Consider the following 23,763-nt stretch of genomic DNA (forward strand, 5'->3'; position numbering starts at 1 on the left):
AAAAGTCATTTACAAACTGGAACTCACATAATTATAATCACTAAATCATGATTTGTTTTTGGTTTTGTTTTGTGGCAGAAATGGTCTTTTATAAATATCAGCCGAATAGAAATAACAACAACAACAACAATTTGTGAACACATTTTATATTTGAAATAACTTATACATTGGTAAATAAACGTTACATGTTGCATAATAAAAAGTTTATCAGAAAGTCACGATTCATTACTCCAAGCAGCAATAAGTAAAGCTTTTTGTCATTTGTGTTAAGAACCGTGGTAAAACAATATGCACAAAGGGTATAATAAAACAGCAATATCAGGTATAAAAATATATTTTACAAACATTTGATGCCTAGTTTTAAAATGTCTTCACATTTGAAAGTAACATTTTAAATCTGCTCAGGCTACAATCGTTATTTGAAGCTGCACACCTCAACTGGCACACAGTTTGATAATCTACACACTTGTGTATCTGTGTGCATCTGGCGATAGATGAGACAGAGCATTCCACATCCTTCACATAGTCTTCAAATAGAAGAGTAGATATATGGACCAGAGTTTCCGCTAGAAAAAAATGGTGCCGGTCAAAGTGACCGGCAGAGATTTCGTTTTCCGGACATTTTGATGATATGCCGGTCAAATATTGCCTCTTAATTAGTCAAGTTGAGGAAAACTGGAGGCAGGCTATGTAACTTAAAAAATGACATAATCAGGCCGTATAGAATGCAACATGTTTATTAGCCTAACTTTCAAATAGACGGAAAAAAAACATGAACGTCCGATTGGCGTCAATCAACGGCAATTGTTTTTACTATGGTTTCACATTCATAGTTTAACAAACCAATCCCCCTTCCCCACATAAAATATCTGAATATCTCGGTGTAAATAGCCGCATTTCCATTACAGATTTGCGCAAATGTTTTGCGCTATTATCTAAATATCGATAAAAAACTATTGCGAAATGACGGCGTTTCCATTAACCGATGTTATATGCGACTAAACGTCCTTTTTTCTCTCACGATAAGTCATTTAAAAAATCACGGCAACGGACGTTGGTTTATATAATATCACAGCCACCGCATTAGACATTATTATTATGATTAATGGAAGGAGACGTGGCGTGTTATCCAAGCATTAATGGCAGGGAAAGACCCTTGTACTGCGAACGACACATAAGGAGTTTCTGGGTGTTTCGCCCTTTCTGCTCCGAGGTTTTGATTGTGGCATTTATTTGAGATTTAGAATCCAGTATTCCTATAGGCTAATTATTGTTTCTTTTATGAATTTAATAAAGAACTCTGTCTCGTATTCTGTCCAAACGATCCATGTAGGCTACTTTTGTCCATTCGTTTTTCCTTTTTTAACCCGTAATTGAAAAAGGAAAAATGAACGGTTGTTGTCTTTTTAAAACGCAAAGTTGAACACCAAAATTTTAATTTGAACTGGCTACACAAACTGCTGCGCAAAAAAGTAAATACCGACGCATTTTCTGATTTTTGTTTATGACTTTTTGCCCCTTTATTAAACATTTAAAATATTCACAAATTAATATGGAAAACATGTCGATTTTACTGGTTTTCAAAGGCCAAATTAGAACCTGGAATTGATGTTTTTCCCGCAGTGCTGAATGAGAAGAGCCATTAATATTATTAATAAACTATTGTTTTCTAAGTGTCGGCTAAAATCACATCTCCATCTCCGCTGTTAAGCAGATGCGCTTTTAGAGAGAAATGCACCTTTCATACGGATTAGGTACATAATCAGAAGGTATTAGCTTTCGATTCGAATTTGTTCGTTTTAAAGTGGACATTTCAAGCTTTAGCCTACATAGGCTATATTTTGTTTCAGTTCTCACGCTCCAGTTTATGGAGATCATGAAAGTGCGTCTGATTGTTTTATTTTATTTTACAAAAGCACAACGTTTTCTTGTTATTGTGAGTTTACACAAATAAAAGTAGTTGAGAATAATGTATTATTATTTTCTGTATGACCAGAAATGATCATCGTTTTTTCCACTGTTGATAGGAAAATGCAAGTGGTCACGCCCGCGCCTCCGTGCCATGCAGTGCGCGCTCCACACTCAGCTTTGTTCCTTTTTTGCATAAAAGCGTCTTCTAAATATAGCTTATTAAATGTTATAATATAATAAAATAATATAAAATTATTATTATTTGCGTAGCTATACATGGATCTCAAACACACCGCGTCTTCTAAGTCAGGTGACTGCAAATGCGCAAAAACTGTTTCCATTGCAGTTTTGCGAAATATTCCTTTTTCGAATTTGCTGAAAAACCACCTCATGCGAGCATAAAAACGTTCTTGCAATAAATGGGAGTTTTTGCGAAATTAACGTGTTTCCATTGTGCGTATTTTTAATTCGCAATTTCAATTTGCGCAATTTGAAGGGTAGCCTAATGGAAACGCGGCTAGTGTCTCTCCACAACTTGCAATGCGCATAAGCCGCGTAACCTTGTTTTCCGCAAGGCGACTTCGCTGCTTCGTCTTGATCCGATTCTGCTTTTTCTCCGGTGGTGGTGGAGCTGTCTGGACATCTGAGGCTTCAGGCGTTCCTGATTCACCATCGTCCGTCGCGTCTGGCCTCTGAAAAAAGCTTTTACGGCTAGTCTGCCTGGGCCTGGCCATATTTGAAACGTCTCACTCATTCGTTCGTTGTTTAGGTCTATATTACAGCCGTTTTAGGCGTGCGCTTTATTTGAAATGCAGCATGCGATGTTGTTTAATAACTTTCAAACGGTAGAGCCTGTTCCTTTATAACATAGCCAAAGGTCGGTGTATTTTTGTTTTATACATTTTAGGCTTATTCTCAAATTCAGATTGTGTTAGGGGGGCGGGATTATTAGGTAATTTTAATCGGACAATTTGACCGGAGAGATTTAATTTTGTCGGACATTTCTTTTTTTTTTCGGCCAATGTCCGGCAATTACCGGACAACGGAAACCCTGATATGGACAGGGAAAAATAATTTTCCCAGTCAACCATTTTGAATCATGATTCAATTGCATATTAACCAAAGTTAAGGACCATATATAGACATTTCTCTTATGTTTTGTGTCCTCCTCATAAGTGCCACAGTCATAAATCCAGCTTTAAATAATTTGCTGATGAAAACTGCAGCTAAGATTATGATGAATTGTTTTGAGTTACTATACATAGTTATTTATTAATACCAAAATAACTGCAGAGGTGAAAAGTCCCTGCATCTTTCCAGTTAGGACCCTGCATGCATGCAGGGGGGGAATAAATACTCAAGCAGTTACTTGAGAAATATCCAAACTGAATTCCAGCCAGATGTTGGAAGGAGGGGTTTCTGACAAGAAATGTCCAGGGGCTCAACTCACTGAGAAGGTTCTCAAAAGTGAGATCCGATAGGTTAAGCAGGGTTGAGGCATCACAGGGGTCCCTCTGGCCTTTTCTCTAAGCTGTACTCTCTGGTCCGGTGCATTTTCCAGCCAATAAATGCCATCAGTATAATGCCTAACGTCTTATAGCCCACCTGAAGCCCCAGATACCTGTAACAAGTCATCATGATCATCATCAGTGCTACACTGTAAAACATTATTTTCATGATTTCTTATCACAACTTTTTATCTTTTGTCAAATCAACTTAGATAATTAATTTGGTTACGATAACACAATATTTTGAGTTTCTATTTATTAAACCAATCTCCTTCATTGTATGAACTCAATTTTTTTTATTTCAATGAACTCAAAAATGTAAGACAACCAGGCAACACTTTTTTTTTACAGTGCAGTAATTAGTCTAAAAACACTTATTAGCATAATTTAATTTCTATTTTTAGCCTTGTGTTGCTGAATATATGTGAAGTATACAGTATGTGTGTTTAAGATCACTAAATTTAAAACCCACCTTTAGGAGTTTTGACACAAATGTACCTTTATAATGTATTTAGGTCAAAAGAGAAAATATCCTTACCTGTTTCTCAGAAGGTTGTTGTCATAGTAACCACATCCTTGCTTTTTCCCACAAGCCGTTTTCCACCAAATACATGTGGAGTCTATGGTCATCCCGAACAGAGCCGGAGCTGGCAGCCAGGCTAAGCAAAGAGAAAGAGAAAAAAATAAATCATTATACTACAAGTTTAAACAAATATATATTGATATGCACTAATATTCTAAATAAGCATAGATAGTTTGTAATGATGTTGTTGTAATAAGATACAGTATATGCAGTATATGACTATATACAGTAACTATGTTGTTGCATCGCCACAAGGGGGCGTATAGTACTTACAGTATTGCAATTGCACTTACACACACATAGACAGAGATTGTTTTTGTTTTTTTTCCAGGAAAGTGTTCTCATGTTAGAATAATTTAAATGGTTATTTACCCTGACCACTTTCTCCTACCAATTATTTTGTTTTAGGATCTTACAGGAAAATTGAATGAAAAGAAAACTTTTAACACTTTAAAGAATACATAAATAAAAGTTAAAAAAAAGGGTATTTTGGTCATTTACTTACTAAGAACCCTCAAAAGCAGAAACTGAACCCCTATGGCAAACGACTTCTCTTCTGGAGGAACTGACCTATAGTTAAAGACAGAATGAGTGAAATAAGATGAGATAAAATCAAATACAATAACTCAATTTCTTACATTTTAAGTTCTCACACTGAATGCAATGTTGTGTTTCTCACCTCAGCACCATCATGTAGATAGGGTTGTGTGTTAGGCTGGCAATAAGTCCGGCTAAAGATATGATGAGCATTACAGGCAGGAGATAGTGAGGGCAGGCGTTGGCACAAGGGCCAGGCTTGGCGATGCCCATAGCAGGAATACACTGGCAGTTACTAAAAGTCTGTGTGCAAAGAGATAGTGGACGTTATTATGATATGGTTTTTCAATACGAACATGAGAGCAGTAAATGTTAAGTTAACTGTTAAGGGTCCAGTAACCCATACAATGTATATAAAATTAAGTACTGTTTTTTTATATTTTTTTTATATGTAAATGTAAATATCTAGGCTTATCATATTTTAAATGTGAAGAGAAAATGCTTTCCGTATCTTTTTTATTTAAAAGGTCTTGAATCAAACTATACAATATGACACAAATTCACCTGTCACATTAAGTGTGACATGCATATCCTTGAAAAACAAAACTGCACAAGGTAAAATGAAATCTGACCCAGACTTCGATAAATAAAGGTTCATAAGGATAATCATGGTTTGTCACATAATAAAATAACAAACCAATAATACAATAATTAATAATTTTCAATTTGTATGGTACATTTTGAGTTAGCAAAACCAGTTGAGAACCCCTGCATGAGTGCATATCTTCATTACAAACATCATTATTGCTATAAGGATACTATAAACTTAAAAGTACAATAACTAAAAGTGTTTCATTAGATGCTGCTAATACTAACACTTATCTTAGAATGTTTTCTTGTGCTCCATTGACTTCTAATGACAGTGTCCTCCATTGCCTGTTTTGACTGAATTGAACCAGCATAGGAGTCCAGAAACAAGTCTATTTCTTACTATAATTGCCTCTTGGTATGATACTGTATGTGATGTGTCATACAGAATAATTCATCATCAACTGCTCCTGGAAGTCTCTTGCTGGGCAATTATACAGAAGCTTTAACACTAAAGTTGTCCTAAGTCCCCAAAGCACTTCCTCCAGGAAGTATTACTAATTAGCGATTGATTGGATTCAACCCATTGATCGCTAACAGACCATGACTGGTCATTTGCTCGGTGTCGCTAGTACAGCAGAGGCTCACAATGAGCTGCTATCCAGCCTCAGTAATGAGCTAAATAAAGGTCTAAACGGATAGATCTATACATGCAGTGACTCTGCTAGAACTCTGGCTTGAGATGACAATTTCATGACATGAAATATGTTCTGTTTTGTCAGATTTATTTATTTACCTCGACTCTGTATGGGTTCTTGGGATCCATGGTGAAGTTTTTGCACCCAGCATGGCAGGGTGAGATGTACTCAATGTTGTTAACCCCACACACTGGGTTAAAGGTGCCGCTGGGACATGAGCAGTTGGCACTACAGGGCAGAAGAAGCCTGCAGGGCATAAAATAACACAGTTTAGCCTTCACTTGCAGAACACAGAAACATTTTATGAATCGTAATCTTAAAGAAATAGTTTATACAAAAATTCTGTCATTATTAACTGAAAATATTGACATCCTCATAGCTTTCCTTGGCATGTTCATGAGAATGTGTGATTAGTGATGTACGATTGATGAGATTTTCTTTTGAGTTTTAGTCGATTCTTTTCAATGAATTCGTTGATAGAGTTCATAAAACTGGTTTGAATGATTTGTTCATGAATCGGTCTGATCTGGTTCTCAAATTCAATTCTCTGACTCATATATCCAGTCATATTAGGTAACATCTCACTGGACTGGAAGAAAATTTAATTTTGTTTATCACACAATGCTATTGTATAGCTTCAGAAGACTGGACTATAGCACACAGGTGGTATGGACTACTGTTATTGTATTTTCATGATACTTTTATGCTGCTTTTTTGTCCTTTTTGAAGGTTAAAATCTCCAGTTCTCATTCATTGTCAGTGTATGTCATCTTTTGTGTTCCATGGAAGAATGAATAAAACCTTAGAACAACATAAGTAAACAATGACATAATTTTTGGGTGAACTATTCCTTTAACATCCAGAACAGAGTCACAGGGTGTGTGTTTAAACGTTCAATTATTTTCACAATGACACAATAAAAGTTGTATGTTCATAAAGTTCATGGAAAACAGTCAAATACTTTCCTCATTTCCTCCCAGTTGGCATAGTGAAAGTGTTCAGATATGTAGCACACAGTATTTTGAATGGTGAAGTGAACTTAAACTGATTCCAAGAACTACTTTAAATGACTAAGCCCCATGCTGTTCACCTGTGTGCTAGTTCAACTGATTATATGGCATTTTCACTGTAAGTTGTTCTGGACTCGAAGATACAAACTTTCACTAGAACACAATGGTCTGAATCCAAACACTGGCAGAAGACAAAGAACAGACTTAGCTTAACAGTGTTTTCAGTGTCTGTGAGAACCAGCTGTCTTCAACTGACCATGTTTATAATATAGAAGATACATGTATACTACACTCTTAGAAGAAAAGGTTCTATATATAAACTGTTAGGCACTTCATATATAGAACTTTTTAGGGTTTTCCATCATGGCATAATTTTAAGGATTTAGTTTTAAATAATACATTTTAATAAATGTTTTAATTTTAATAAAATTGTATGAATTAAACAGTTTGCTGAGAGGGAAACGAAATGCTGCGTCATGACGTTGATGCCATGGGAACGCCTCTGCATGAACTGGTGTCCTCCGCTCCCTTGAGCTCCGTCTGGACAGTGATATTAAGTTTATTGGCTCTCTGTGGGCCACTGTGATAAGCTGTCTTTAAGGTTGAGTGTAGTTCTGCCTTCTCACGCTATGGAGAGTCGTTTTGCAGAGGCCTCTGCTCTCCTGAGCTCCATCTAGACAGTGACATCAAACGTGTCGGCCCTCGGTGGGCCACTGTGGTAAACTGTCTTTAAGGTTGAGTGCAGTTTGGTCTCCTCTCGCTCTAGAGAGTTGTTCAGATGAGGCCTCCACTCACCTGAGTTCCATCTAGACAGTGACATTAAGAGTGTCGGCTCTCTGTGGGCCGCTGTGATAAGCTGTCTTTAAGGTTCAGTGTAGTTTTGCCTCCTCTCGCTATAGAGAGTCGTTTTGCAGAGGCCTCTGCTCTTCTGAGCTCCATCAGAACAATGATACCAAATGTTTAGGCTCTCTGTGGGCTGCTGTGATAAGCTGTCCTTAAGGTGGAGTGTAGTTTGTCCTCCTCTCTTTTTAGAGAGTCGTTCTGCTGAGGCCTCCACTCTTCTGAGCTCCATTTAGACAGCGACATGAGGTGTGTCAGCCCTCGATGAGCCGGTGTGATAAGCTGTCTTCAAGATGGCCTTTTTATTGCGAGAGGAGGCTAAACAGAGTCGTTCTACTGAGTCCTCCGCTCTCTTGAGTTCCGTCTGGACAGTGATATCAAGTGTGTCGAATCTCTGTTGGCCGCTGTGATAAGCTGTCCTTATGGTTGTGCGTAGTTTGGCCTCCTATCGCTATAGAGAATCATTCTGCTGAGGCCTCTGCTCACCTGAGCTCCAGCTAGACAGTCACATCAAGTGCATCAACCGTCTGTGAGGCTGCCTTGGTAAACTGTCTTTGAGGTTGAGTACGGTTGGCCTCCTCTCGCTATAGAGTCATTCTGCTGAGGCCTCCGCTCACCTGAGCTCTGTCTTGACAGTGACATCAAGTGTGTCAGCTCTCTGTGAGCCGCTGTGATAAGCGGTCTTTAAAGTTTAGCATATTTTGGCCTCCTCTTGCTATGGAGAGTCGTTCTGCTGAGGCCTCCGCTCTTTTGAGCACCATTTAGGCAGCGACATCGATCTCCCAGGTAAGGTGAGCTGCCTTCCATCTCTGTGTGGGTTCCATTAAGAAACAGGTAGCTCCCTTATGATAACCTGGGGGGGGGGGGGGGGGGCGCCTCCTTTTAAGGGAATTTAGTAGGCAGCTCCCTTTTTGATATGCTGAAGTTTCAAGGTTACAGCTGCCTCCCCCTGATTTGGGATTATATAAGCAGGCGGCTCCCTTGTGGTAAAGAAGTCGTAGCTGCTTCCCTCAGGGGCCAGGCACAAAGTTTCCATATCTCTGGCCGGGGATGAAATATCATCACCCTCACTTGAGAGAGAATATCTCTCTGGATCAGGATGATCTCCCATGGGAGGCCATCCTAGAAACACACTAGATCCGCAAACCACACTTCGGCCAGCCAGAACAGAGCCACTAGAAGAAGGCAAACTCAGTCCTGGCAAACCCTTGCTAGAACTACTGGGAGCAGAGCTATCGGAGGAAAGGAATACAGGCGCAGCCTGGTGTGAGGGTGAACCAGAGGGGACAGTGGGTTGTCTTCTCGGAGGCAAACAGATCCACTTCTGCTTTGTCGTACCACTTCCACTCTTTGTTGATGTAGCAGAAGAAAGGGTTTCAGGGCTAGAAACACCATCTTGAGTCAATTTTTGTGCCAAGAGAGATAAGAGTCCTCCCACAAACCGCTGGCTGGTCGGCCATCGAAAACCGCACCACATCCCTTGAGAAAGGTGTCCGTCCTGAGAGATGAGAGATCTGCGACGGCAACAAGCCCCTAAAGCCAGACCTCCGTTAAGGAACCTTAGCTTCTTCTAAAGCTGTAGTGCATGTAGCCCACCGAATGTGACCCTTACAACCATGGGGGGATGATTCTGAGGATGAAACCCCCATCCTTTTTAAGTACAATTAAGTACCAACTGTAGAAGCCTGCCTTTTGCTCTAGGAGAGGTACATGTTCTAATTGCCCCTTTCTCCCCAAACTGATGTAATGTCATAGAGTATGTTAATGATGCTTGCATATGTAAACGAGCAGAGTATGGATTCCTCCACAATCTCGTCACCTCATGGAGATAGCGGCTTGGAGGCTGCACTCGTACAGATGTGAGAACGCAATTTTGAACCCACAATCACTTGCCTCTCGTCTGGCAACAGCACAAGTGACAACATCAAGCAGTTCCTCAAAAGTGGCAAACTGAGGAAGCTGCTCTGCCGAGGCACGCGCCTGCTTATCTGCATCCAACCCCTCAAAATCAGACTCAAAATCAGACTCAGAAAGTATGAGTTCCTCGTTCTGGTCTGAAGAATTCACAGAGCAAGCTTCAAGATCCAGAACATGGTCCTCCGAGTCAGCGGAAAGCGCTACAATACAGGGAATTATTCATCTCAAATCCCGCTTCTGCCAACTCCACATGTGAGGCCGAATGTTCAGATGTTCATTCATGTTTATTCTGTAACTAGTATTAAAGAGGAAGAGATTATCGTGTTCACTCACGCTCCACACTGCCTGAACTGAGATGCCTATGCAGTGATCTGTTACGGCACATTAAAGAGCGCAATTACACCCCTAATTACTATTTAATCAGATGTCAAGGAGGAAAAATAAGTTGACATAAGCTAAAGTGAGTTAAACAATGGGCCAGGACTGGGCTGGGTTAAGACTGGGCGTTTATCATCGCACATTTCTATTATCTATTTATTGACTCGCATTGTGTGTTGCGTTACGTCACAGTGTCCATATGTCCAGCCAATCAGATTGGCGCGTTTAGACACATGCTTCAGACACTAACACACACAGAGGCATTCCAATAGTGTCAACGTCATGACGCAGGGTGAAGTTCCATACTGAACCTTTTTTTTCTAAAAGTATACTATTAAAATGTATTTATTCTACTTTTTTTTACTACAATAGTAATATCTCCTATTTCAAATATATGTTAAATATATGTTGTAGTGTAGCAGCATGGATTAAGAAAACATATTTTTCTCAAATTTAAAACAATTTATCAAATGTAAAAAAAAAAAATAAAAAAAATTAAAAGGGCAATAAAACACATATCCAATCTTAAAATGCATTTTGGGTAAATGCAAAATGTATTTATTTTTATATATTTTTGGACAATAAAAATATGTTTAGATTAAAAATATAAATATTTACATAAAACTTTATGTAAATATATTTTAAAGGTGACATATTATGCCCCTTTTCACAAGATGTAATATAAATCTATGGTATCTCCAGAATGTGTCTGTGAAATTTCATCTCAAAATACCCCCTATATAATTTATTATAGCTTGTCAAATTTGCCCCTTTTTGGGTGTGAGCAAAAACGCACCGTTTTTGTGTGTCCCTTTAAATGCAAATGGGCTGCTCCCCACCCCCCTTCAGAAGAATCCTTTACACAAGCTTCGGATATTCGACAATATCAACAAAACACGCAAATAGTCTTACTCATCCAAAATCCCAGAAATAACCAGTAGTGGAGTGCAGCCTTACGGAGAGACTCATGAAGAGGTTGCAACTTTTAAACTGCACCTGGACATTTCTGAATGGTTAGTAGATACATTTATGTAGCTAGATGTTGTGGAGTTACATTGATTCATCTCATCGATTTGCATGTACCGTCATGTTTAACTTTTACACAAGTTTACACAGTTCCCTGAAGTCTTTATATAAGACAGCGGTGAAATTTTTTGGTCAAATAGTGTCCTATGCTCATCTGTTCAGCCAACGACAGAACAGTTTGCATGCTTTGCTCGACCTTTTGCCATTGCGTTAGAACTGGTTACACTGTTGTAAACCAAATGGCGCCGCCGTGGGTGGAAACTTGAAGAGTAAGGGGAGGTAATATTATAATAAGATCCCCTTCCTATGTCGAAAGTGGAGCGAAATCTGATCGGCCTATTTTTTTACATGCTTGCAGAGAAAGGCTTACCAAAACAAAGTTACTGGGTTGTCACTTTTCAGATTTTCATGATATGTCCCCTTTAGAATCTATATTAGCAATACATTTTTTGTTCATTTTTGTATATTTAAAAAAAATATCACTTTTTTTCATATGTGATACAACACTAAAATAATCAACAAGTTCAAGTTTGGTTCAAGTTTCTAAAGCACATTTAGAAACAGCCACAGGCCGACCAAATTGCTGTACAATAAGAGCATAAGGGTGCACAATAAATGAGAAACATACAATTAGAATCACATAAGAACCAGACAGAACTACACATTAAAAGCCAAGGAAAAAATATGAGGCAGGATTTAAACTCAGATTGGAAGGCGTTCTAATGTGATTAGGTAGGTTATTCCAAAGAGTGGGGCCAGCCACTCTATTTCCTCTGGTCTTTAGGCGGGTTCTAGGGATCTGGAGGAAGAATTAACCCTCCAATCTTAGACCTTTTGCGGGAATGTAGGGGTGGAGTAAGTATTCAATAGGTTATTAGTCAAATAGGTTGGTGCAGGATGGATTATTTAAGGATTTGTAGATGAGTAGGATTTAAAAAAAGATTTTTTGACTATTCTGATTTGAATAATTGTCAGATTTATAGGAAAAACGGAAACAGGATCCCTATAACATAAAAGGTTCATGTTGCTTAAACAGTAAATCATGGCGCTAACACTCATGGGTTCATGGGGTTTGATTCTTAAGGGGATCCATGATCCATTAAAATGTATACTTTGAATGCAATTTAAGATGCTTTGTAAAAATGAATCAGCCAAATGCATAAATGTGAGGTGAGGGAACTTCTGACAAAATTTGCCAAAATTTGCTTATCGTGATTGTGTCTTTGAGCGAACTCAGATGAAAGTTTGTCTGTGCAATCAGTCTTCTAACAATTATTTAACTGAACAGAGAAAATTCCAAACAACATGGAAGCAATCAAACAAATGAGAATAGTTTGTTTTACAGTTTATCACCTAAGCAAGCCAAACCTGACTAAAACTAAATGAACTTTTATAGATGTATTTAATTTATTTATCTATTTATTTATTTATTTATTTATTTATTAGCTCTATCTAGATTGCAAAAAATATTTCCTCAAAACCAACTCAAAAGAGTATGAAACTCACCCATTGGTGGCATTAGATGTTTTGGGGTAAACACCAGCAACATCTTGTGTGGGGCAGCCCATGAAGAAGAGAGGCACACAGCAGAAGACGGAGATGGTGAGCATTACAACAGAGAAACGTGGAATGGCTCTGAATGACAACACCCAGCGTTTCATAATCAGACCACCGAGCACCATCCCCACGGCAACGGCCGGCAGGTTTAAAGCACCTGAGAGAAAACAAAGATTCATTCACAGATATTTTCATACGGGATATTTCTCAGTATAAAATCACGGGGACTACGCCATATTTTAGCTAAATATACTGTACACAGCAATGTCAGTGAGACTAGGGCCACGTTTCTCCTAAAACTGTACTCATATATAATGTATTCTATTATAATATGTCGACTGACCAATAAGAAGGCTGCTGTAGGCTGCAGTGGCACTGTACTGGCGCTCCAGGAACTTGTTGAGGAAGGTGGCAAGTCCAGCGATCACAGAGGAGAAACAGCACTGGGTCAGAACCAGCAGCATGAAGAGAGGACTTAGCAACAGCCTGACGAACATCTTAGGGAACACTGCAAAAACACAGACAGACCACAAGAGAAAGAAACTGATGTTTACATATTGCTTTGATTCATTAATAAATTAAAGGTTATATACATGTATATAGTGTGTGTGTATATATAATATATATATATATATATATATATATATATATATATATATATATATATATATATATATAGTGTATATATGAAGAGTTCAGATGCAAAAGCCTCTAAATGCCATCTGAAATTGTCTTATAGAATGATCATTTTTATCAAGCTTGTATATTTAAGTTCAGTAATTTCACTTAAATGACAATTAATAGGTAATCTTCATTACCATTTAAGTGAAATTATTGAATTTAAATATACGAGCTTGATAAAAATTATCATTCTATAAGAAAATTTCAGATGGCATTTAGAGGCTTTTGCATCTGAACTCTTCATATATATATATATATATATATATATATATATATATATATATATATATGAATGAGTGTACAGCAGGAAATCAGTTTTGCACTGAGTACACATGAATGAAGACATGATCATGCATAAACCAGCTTCTTACAAATCATGCCCTGGAGGCAGGTTTATTCATAACTTGTCAGATCCTGTTACAGTAAAAACCTGAGCATGCTGTATGACTCAAGAGACACGAGACAGATAAACAGCACACGTATGCCTCATCAACAGTAATATTTGTTCTGATTTATTTCTTTATTTATTTATTATAATTTTTTCCAATTTATTTTATTTTCAGTTACCCATGTCAACTATACTTAGAACTCTAAGTAAACTATGGCCATAACTATACTAATAAAATGGTCTTACTATTCTTGCTCTAAATGCATAATGAACCTGTTAGAGTGGACTCACTTTTAAAGAAATCCAGCATGGAGCTCTCTGGCTTCTTGGGGTCCTCTTTCATGATGTCACCCTCCAATTCAAAAGACTGCAAAAGAAGACTTTCTAATCAGCATATTAGAATGATTTCTGAATTATCATGTTACACTGAAGATTGGAGTAATGATGCTAAAAGTTCAGCTTTTGATCAAACATGACAGTAAGAATTTTTACATTGTTACAACATTTTTCAAATAAATGCTGTTCTTTTGATCTTTCTATTCATCAAAGAATCCTGAAAAAAGTTATAATTTCCACAAAAATATTGAACAGCACAACTGTTTTCAAAATGGATGATAATAAGAAATGTTTCTTAAGCACCAAATCAGCATATTAGAATGATCTCTGAAGGATCATGTGAAGTGTTCAGTTGTCATTAAAACAAAACCATGACTGACCTTCTCTACTTGAAGGGATCTGGGGAAGAAGAAGTAAGGGATTGAGGTGAGAGCAAGACCTCCAGCAGTGATGAGCAGACCCATCCACCATGCACCAACCCAGCGAGGGTCAGTAGGGGTCAACTCCAACGCCTCCCCTAGAGGAAAGAATCATTCTAGATAACATGTAACACTGCAGCTGTCTACAATTAACATTAACATAAAGAAAAGTAATAAGTTGTTGCTGTCATTTAAAGGGTAAACAAACCTGTGCTGGATCTGTCCACATCCACATAAATACGCAAGACCACAGAGCCCAGGAGGAATCCAAAGGAAGGCCCAAACACTGACAAAGCAAAGAGAATAGCTGCAACATACAACAACAAGAATGTCAATAATCTTAACAGTTCTTTCAATGAACATTAGAAACTCTTGTAAAAAAAAACCCCGAAACATACCAATATAGAGAGGTGAATTCCCAGCCCCTGCAAAGTCATCTATATAAGATATGCCAAAAGGTTGAATGGGGACTGAACCGATTCCGAAAAGCAGCTGGGCCGTAGCCATTAACACCCAAAATTTACTGGTGTCCACAAGCTTCCGTGAATCCTCCTGACCACAAGACTCGGCACCAGTTGCATTCCCACGCACATCACACATATCCTGTCTGCTCGCTGTTGGATTTAAACACAGAAATACAACACATTCATCCCAAAAACTATCAGTCACATGATCAGCCATCCAGATATTTGTGTTTAGTAAAATGTTTAGTAAATGTTTACTAGAATGATGAGGACAAAATATCTATTGGTCCGCATTTTACACTTAAAACTTGAGGGTTGTCCAAGCTGCTCTTGTCCACACAATTAGTTTTATGCCGAATGTTACGTGAACAAACAGGAAAACGGGTCTGCATTCGCTTGTTGGAGAAAGTGTTAACGGCAGTACAAACTGATGCCGGTATCTATGGACTTTTAAGGCAATCATCTCACCTAGCAAGTTGTTTTTATTGTTGCCTTTTTATTCGATTTAAGTAGCTTAGTGAAAAAAAACCGAAAAAAAAAACCTTTAACATAATCTGCATATGCAATGGAGATCAGGTATCCTAATCTTTGCTCACTCCTTTGAAGGTATCTTGAGTAAAACAGCTCTATATTTAACAAAGCACATATAAAAGACATGAACTGGAAGCGATGCAACCTGTTTTACAGAATGGTCTTTTTAACTCACTTTCATTGTATGCAAAAGAGCAGCTTGGACACTCTACAGTACATTTGTTTTTCACAGAAGAATGAAAGGCATACAGTACAGGTTTGAAATAACATGTGGGTGAGTAAATGAAAAAAAACAACAACAACAACAACAACAACACGGCTTTAAAGACTACTGTATGTAAGTTTCCTTTAACCTTTGCATAGCATTGTAATGTATAAGTCCAAATGACAGTATCTGCAGGCAGAATAGGGTAAGTGAGAGAATGAAGCAAAAATAAAAGGTTTAAGGAAGTGTAGGGAGATAATCATTATCTCTTGGAGTAAATTCCAGGTTTTTCTTTCCAGTCTGATCAATCAGGCAGTCTCATCTCTACGGTATCTCTCCACTCCTTTGTCCTCATCTCTACGGTATCTCTCCACTCCTTTGTCCTCATCTCTTTCCTTTTTTCTCTCTATCCTCTCCCCTTTCAACCTCAATCCATTTATTTCTTCATGTTTTTTCCCCAACCTAATGCTAAACCCTGTCTAAGAAGTGAGGCTAGGGTCAAAATGGAGTCTCTCGGCAGCAACTTCCTGTAGACCTGCCTACCCTGTTATGTCTAAGCTGATGTTTATCATTCAGCTTTGTTATTTTAGATCCCCACTTTGTTGTGTCTGGTTTTCTTCAAAGTGTCCTGAGCCTTTTTAAATGAATACAGTGACATTATCATTTTGATGAGCTTAGAGTCTAAGATCCTCTACTCAGGGCATGAAACAATATGGTCATGCATAAAAACAAACTAAGACAGAAAATGGGGAGGAAGAGAGTGCAGAGCTCATTCCAACAGATGTGTATATTTTCAAATAACTTTTACACTTTGTAGATACACATTGAGATAAATATGGATGCCAATGGCCTGAATGACACTTACCATGCAGGACAGAGTCAAAGGTGTAGGGCTGGGACAGGAAGTGAGGTAGAGCTAAGATCATGGCACTTATCGACATTAGCAGGCCACCCATTCCAATGAATCGAGGTCGATGAACTCGACTACCCATGTAACTGACAAACACTATCAGCACTGTGTTCCCTACCTAAGTAAAAAAAACACACAAAAAAACAGAAAGGCAAGTCACATAAAGCAGCCTGTATTTTTTCTTATTGCACTTATATACCTAATACACGAAGCATCCTGACAACAGCAGGATTACTTGTAAATATCCTAAAGTATAAAGCCTTTTTAACTAGCTTGACTAGTTTAGACTTCTTTAAACATCCAGCCACATCAGAAATATCGGTTGGTTACAGGGTTACTATCGTATCTAAAACTAAAACCATGAAAAATATTTCCGTTACTTTTCCGCAGGGTAAACCGTTTTAAGTTAATAATTTCATGATACATTATCATAAAAATACCTTTTGACTTATATATTATATAATTAGGGATTCACTTCACTTGAGATCTGTGTCTGTTGCACATGCTCATTTCCCCTATTTTTACATTAGATTACCTTTGCTGTCATTTAACACTCACTTAAAGTTAATCTTTAAAACACTAATAATTTAACACTCTTAGGCCTGGTTTCACAGACAGCGCTTAGATTAAGCCAGGATGAGGCCTTATTTCAATTAGGGCATTTAAGCAGTTTAGTATCTGCAAGATTTTAATATTGTGTATCCTTACACATCACGTCACCTTAAAACCACAATACAACAATATAGTAACACTAACTGACATTCAACAACCAGTTAATTGTGAAGGGCAGTAAAAATGATGAGATGAAAAGGCCTGACCTGTAAAATTCAGTTTTAAAAAAGTGAATATCTAAATACTTCATTATTTATTAGACTTTCAATGTTTCCACTTAAGCAAGCCATAAACTCTTTGTAAGACTGTATGGAGTGGTCTGTACCTCATGGAGGGAAGATATGGTTCCTGAAGAGAGGCTGTCAAGGCCATAGCGTCTTTCAATTGTTGTGATGGTGCTCTTGAAGTAAGAGCTATATAAGAGTTGAGTGAGCTGGAGCAGGCCATGACACAACACGAAGAACTACAGGAAGAGAGAGCAAGAAAATGAAGAATGGTCAGACATACAGGTTATGATTACAGTGAGTGTACCAATTATAATTGTCAAGTGTACTAAACATTCTCCAATAATAAAGGAACCTGATGTTCTATGATCTGAGCAAGTGCATTCATCAGTGTGTTGTTACAGTGTCACATGGGGGTTATTTGAAACTGCACGTCTGGAGCTAAACAACAACTCCCTTAATTTAGAGTTCCCTTCCAAATCTCTACAGACTTTGATCTGCAGTGCCTCACCTCAGAACATGAAGGTTAACCACACGGATTTCACAATATATCTGAGTTCACTTTGTGTTTGGTTTGTAATGTGAAGGCCAAGTAAGCCATACTCGGAATTTGTCCTCAGCCTTTAACCCATCCATGGAAAAAGCAACATAGTTTAAACCAAACGTAGAGCTCTTAAAATCACCTTCAAGATTTACACTGTTGTTTTAAAAGCTGCCATTGCCCCAAAAGCAGCTCATTGTGCAAATAAGTGATAACACAAAGGTGGTTCATAAAATGGAAAACTGGATCAGTGGTGTGTCTGCTCTCCATTAGTATCTGACCCTTTCCTGTACATTTCCAAAGCCTGGAAATAAATTATACCATTCTTATAGTAGGCATGAAATGAAAATTCATCCCAGCTATTTTGCAAATGCATGTTATAGATCTAATTATGAATGTTTCCTTGCATGTTTCATTTTTTATGTCTGTCATGTCATAACTTCCAGTGAAAATGGCCAACTTCACTAATCATGTAGTCTGCTTAAACCCCATCAATTAACTGCAAGCTTGCATTCATTTTTTGAGTGCAAAACCCACATTTCAAAATCCAATCAAAAAATGAAGGACAGTACCAAATCCCCACCATCATTTTTTTATTTTTTTATTTATTATAACTCGTATGTCACAGACGTGGAACAAAAAGAATTTCAGTTCAATCGTTACCATTGTGGTAAGATGTAGAGCATGTGACGTGTTAGGGTTGAGGACCTTCTAACAAGAATTAAATTGTTTTAATATAAAAAGCAACTACTACTGCTATGAATGTAACCATAATACACAACCTAAAAAGAAAAACTATGTAAGTTTGTTAGTGCTTTTATTACCAACTTTATACACTCAAAAATATCTTACTTTAACTTTACTTGATTAAAACATGGACTGTTGTTCAATGTGATTGAAACATGTTATCCTATCTCTACTCAAATACTTCAGGTAGGATAAACTTGAATGAATCAAGTTATTTGGACGTGTTTAAGTTGAGTCAATTCAGTTAAAGACCAATTCACACCGCACTGACAGACAGCAACAGACTGAACAGACTCGGAATTTGAATGGGCCTTTAGTTTATCATACATGAAGTATTTGAGTAGAGATAACGTATCATAACATGCTTTAAGAGATGCATAATTATGCAAAAAAGAAAAAAAAAAGAAAAAAAAGAAAATCTGGAGCACATGAGCTATAGCCATATTTACTTGTTGTACTGGTTGGCAAATTATCTGATTGTAATGCTTGTCTAGCAGCATTTCACCTCTCTTGAGAAAGGTTCTTGACGATAAGCCATAAATGCAGTAGAGATTAAAGCTCATAAATTAGAACATTTCCCTGTTTGTGTGTTTGAGAAAGAAGCAGCTGCTCCCAAATAGCATTTTTTGTGCCTAAGACGTCATGAGCAAAAGCAGAGGAAAGTTCGCAGAGTTCTCAAAGGCATGAAGCAATCTGATAGGGCATGTAGAGATCTGGACTGGATTTCCTAAACAAACATAAGACATAAATCCCTCTCCTTTGCTCATCCTCATCGCCAGCTCTCAATTGCAGGCCAAGTCACAATGCTTTCGATGGTTTCTAGAACAGCTAATGCTCCCATTAAATCTTCGGCTTTATGGTTTGTTAGCACACATAATAGCTGCTTATGACAAAGTTGCAATGATTTCTTTCTTGTTTTTCAGGGAATAGGCTTTTAATTACAGAAATATTTTGATAGGCTGTGTCCACTCAAGCAGCCCAACTAAATGCCTTTGTTAGACGTTTGAATGGCAGCTTTGTGCCTCTTTCCGCCCCAGTGCCAGTTCCACATTCGGTTCAGCTTGAATTATTCGACATGCAGCAGCCACGTCTGTATCATTTCATATGTTACAAGGAAGCTTGAGCAGATCTCTCTTTTTTATGGATTTTTCAAGACTCTCTGATAAACCAACACAATGAGCAATCTTTCTCCAGAAGCCATTACTCAATATGTGTCCCTGTGGTACAGTAGGTGTACTATGATCAGGGCATGTTACTATATTGATGGCTATTAGGCCTTAACAAAAGTGCAGGCAATAGCACACGTACAGCATAACCTGACCATAAGTTCCTACTCAAATTACAGCTTGCAGGTTCATCAGTGCATAATTCTCCCCAAGCAGTCGTAAATCTTTTGCAGAGCTGGCACGTGTTTGATCAATCGCCGCGCCGTGAATGACTATTACAAAGTAGCCTTGGGTAAGCACAAAGCATGTTGAAATATTTGTTTTGGATTGAAGCAATGTGTGAATCGTTTTTGGAATTTTGGAAGAACAAAAATAAAACAATCCTGCCATATGTATGAGAAAATTATTGTCAGACATTTGTCCTACTGTTACCTCATGCATTTACCCTGACAGGGCACTTTATGCATTCTAGGAAAATAGAAAAAAAAAAGTGTCAAATGATTTTTCCATTGAGGCATTGGTTTTTCACTTACTCTTCAACCTTTTCATTTATTCTTCATTGCATTAGCCTGTAAACAATGGTCCTCAACCTTTTTGACTTGTCCAACACAACATTGGAAGGCCCCTCACATAATGTATAACAATTTCTTCAAAATGTTCTGCTGAAATTATGAGAAAGCTGCTTGTTTTTTTACTTTTTATTAACAGAAACTGGGAGTGTCAATATGTTAAATTAACCACGATTATTCTTTTGATTCCATAGGTTTCTTATGGGTGTTTGTGTGTGTGTGTGTGTGTGTGTGTGTGTGTGTGTGTGTGTGTGTGTGTGTGTGTGTGTGTGTGTGTGTGTGTGTGTGTGTGTGTGTGTGTGTGTGTGTGTGTGTGTGTGTGTGTGTGTGTGTGTGTGTGTGTGTGTGTGTGTGTGTGTGTGTGTGTGTGTGTGTGTGTGTGTGTGTGATTTCAAACAGAACAATCAAACAGATTTGGAGATTTCAGTGAGTTCAAATACATTTCCCCATTCAAGGTAGATTGTAGAAATTGTTTGACTATTGCCTAAATAGATAGACAAAGATGACCGGCAAATGAACTTACGTGTCTTTAGGGGACTTTGTTAGAGTGTCATTATAGTTTTGAATAAGCAGAGCCTTTTAATGATGTTTGAATTGCACTGAAATTGTAGATCAGGCCTAATGTTCTTAGGATACAGTGAGTGATTCAAACTCCACAGATAAAAAAAAATAAAAAAAATGATGAAAGATTCAATGAACGTGCTGAAAAGCAGTTCCCGTTGTCTTTCCAGAACTGGATTTTCCCCCTTCCTCAGCAGCTATTGTGCTACAAGAAGACTCCTGCTGAGTAAAGAGAATCAGGGGAAGAACTGACTTTGATGTTTGATGTCTAACATGCATTGCTGCACCACTATCACATGTTACAGGACCCATTAAGCAGACATTTTCGGATCTCCTCAGGATATAAAGCCTAAACAGTCAGAAAGTACAAGCCTGTCCCAATCATTTTTGCCCATCCTGTACACCACAGCTACAAAAATAACAGGACATTCAGGAGCTGTTTCACTTTGGATTGAAACAAGCACAATCCAACTTTGTATTATATTCATATTATAAGGATACATTTCATTTCGTGATGACAAACATAAATTAATAATGACTGGAAAATAATCATGTCTCTCAAGTTCAGGTCTGATGTCGGAGAAAATTATGAACTTGCTAGCTATGTTTGAATTCACCGATTTTCACATGGAATTGCTTCAAAGAAAATCTCGCAAATGGGACTCGAAAAAAAAAAGAAAAAAAGTCCGCAACGATCCAATGAAGTCAACTGAAATTTTTTATAGAAGCTGTTCCAGAATTATGAAATATAGATTTAACAAATCTTTGTCCCAGTAAAGAGTAAATTAACCGTTGCATGACAATTTTACATAAAGCCAAGAGTAAATCAGTGGATGGTAGAATAAGTGGAAAAATGCAAGATTAATGTGACAGTTTTTCTTAATAATTTACTCATTTCTTTGTCAACAAGTGCGAACAAGTGTCGCCCAAATAAATTATATTTCCTCTGTGCAATTTCTAATGACAAGTTCAAGTTAACAATGTTGTTTTGAAATCCCAGTCTGCATTTAACTAAAATAAAGGTGGCTAAATTGCTGAGATGTCAATGTCTTTTTTTTTCTGATTTGAACAGAATTACCGGTAATTAAGTATAGAGAAAAAATTAGCAAAATAGAGAGAAGTACTACATGCTATATCAGTATTATCTGTCAATTCAAATGAGTTTCAATCTGAAAAGGGGTTTAGGGATTGTAAACAGATCAAGTACTGAACAGCATGTTCTACACCTTCTTTCAACATACGTCATCACTGCCTGACTCATTCCGATGAACAAAACACACATATGTAAAAACCTGTCAGTTTATCATGAGCAGCTATACTCCATTGGTCACATAGACACAAATACTCAATCCATTTACAACACTCTCACACCCTTATTGCAAACACATAAAGTCTAAGTAAGCATATGTGTGTCATAGAGAAGCCAAATGGACAGTAACTTTCAAAAGAACCACACAACTCAAGGCTGTGGATCGTCAATAGTCTATTTGGGGATTTTTGGGAGTGTGTGAAGCTTCTCGTGAAACTTGTACTCTCATTCATTAGAAATAAATTACCACAACAACAGACAGTGCCCTAATAAGGGGTCGAAAAAGGAATTCCATAGAATGAAGTAAAGCAAACTAAGCAGACACTTGTATCTGTGTCATATCAAGTTGTCTTAGCTACTGTAATTACAAACAACCATCTTCATTGGAATTGTTTCTGCTCAGTGTTAGCTTGTAACATGCCAACAATTTATCACAATTACAAAAAACAGATCTGAAGTCGGTGCGAAACACTTTTTCTTCTCGTCTTTTAATTTGACAAACAACCTCTGGGCTGGTTTGTCACAGGTGATTCAACAGCAGTTACTGTCACTTTAGGTGGAGTGATGAGTCTAAAAGATTTTTCAACTCCAGACAAACTCTGTTTTCTATAATGCCTAATCACAAAGATAGGGGTCGATCACTAATTTCCGACTGGATCCAGCCTGATTTCATATTCTGAAAGGTCTGTTATGAACCCTAAACTTTGCAATATGAGTACAACTGTGGTTTTTGCCTTGTTACATACCTTAAAAGGAAATCTGACAAATGTTCAAAGCTTTTCTGAAGTATATATTTAGTAAATATTCAGTCTACTCCACTGACCAGTTCATAAGATCTCTGGTCAAGGTATTTTTGAATCCAACTGAGAAGATTCAAGTGTTTACATGCTTAGTTTTTTCCTACTCATTGAGTTATTGCAGGTCTACACCACCCCTTTCTAATGAAAATTTCATTTAGATCGAGCTCAGTTGGATCAAATGAGTTGTTGAGCCATCAGAATAAACAGAATATTTTGGTGCGTAAACAGCAACGATGGTCAAGATCTACTGAGAGAAATGAACAGCTATATCAATTACAAATAAATCTAGTAAAGCCAAGCTGAAATAGTTTTGACACCACTTTGTAACACAAAACAGTCTGTGGTCAGGGGATCTTTCTCCAAACAATTTCCAAACACAAAAACACCATAATTAAATGCCGCACACATGACAGACATAATGTGCAAGATGACAGAACTATATTTTAGCCCTACATTCCACAGACATTCGCTTGAGAGAAAAACTTAAATGAATGCATGAATGCTGAACTTCAACTAAGCATCGCTTCTGGCAAGCCATCTGATATATACTTCCCCTTGGGCCGAGGTCCTCATCCACAGCGGCTTCAAACTGACAGAAGTCTATCTGCACTGACAGTCAAATACAGCAAAACCTGTTTCTGCTGTCAAACACCTTAAATTAAACATTCAGGGCCTCAAACAACCTGGCTTTACAAGTGTGAGAGACATAAAATATACCAGACACACACACAATGTCCTACTTGCATT

At 37.7% G+C, this 23,763-nt stretch overlaps 1 protein-coding gene and 1 long non-coding RNA gene across 2 annotated transcripts in view; one reads left to right on the plus strand and one right to left on the minus strand.

The window, feature by feature from the left end:
• Positions 1-129: 129 nt before the first annotated feature.
• Positions 130-23,763, minus strand: part of slco2a1 (solute carrier organic anion transporter family, member 2A1) — a 23,979-nt gene continuing 345 nt past the window's right edge. Inside the window, exons 2-14 of the mRNA XM_082190215.1 lie at positions 17,425-17,564; positions 16,443-16,605; positions 14,776-14,991; positions 14,586-14,684; positions 14,339-14,475; positions 13,914-13,989; positions 12,897-13,061; positions 12,503-12,710; positions 5,924-6,071; positions 4,682-4,842; positions 4,508-4,572; positions 3,958-4,078; positions 130-3,532 (exon numbers count right to left, since the gene is read on the minus strand). Coding sequence (XP_082046341.1) covers positions 3,412-3,532; positions 3,958-4,078; positions 4,508-4,572; positions 4,682-4,842; positions 5,924-6,071; positions 12,503-12,710; positions 12,897-13,061; positions 13,914-13,989; positions 14,339-14,475; positions 14,586-14,684; positions 14,776-14,991; positions 16,443-16,605; positions 17,425-17,564 — 1,820 coding nt within the window. The 3' untranslated portion in view covers positions 130-3,411. The remainder of the gene's footprint in view (positions 3,533-3,957; positions 4,079-4,507; positions 4,573-4,681; positions 4,843-5,923; positions 6,072-12,502; positions 12,711-12,896; positions 13,062-13,913; positions 13,990-14,338; positions 14,476-14,585; positions 14,685-14,775; positions 14,992-16,442; positions 16,606-17,424; positions 17,565-23,763) is intronic.
• On the plus strand, positions 17,572-22,634 carry LOC309514092. Its single transcript, XR_014211601.1, has 2 exons — positions 17,572-20,577; positions 20,880-22,634. It is a non-coding gene; the product is annotated as an uncharacterized lncRNA (long non-coding RNA).

This window comes from Leuciscus leuciscus (genome assembly GCF_965113295.1).
Source record: "Leuciscus leuciscus genome assembly, chromosome: 14".
NCBI lineage: Eukaryota > Metazoa > Chordata > Actinopteri > Cypriniformes > Leuciscidae > Leuciscus > Leuciscus leuciscus.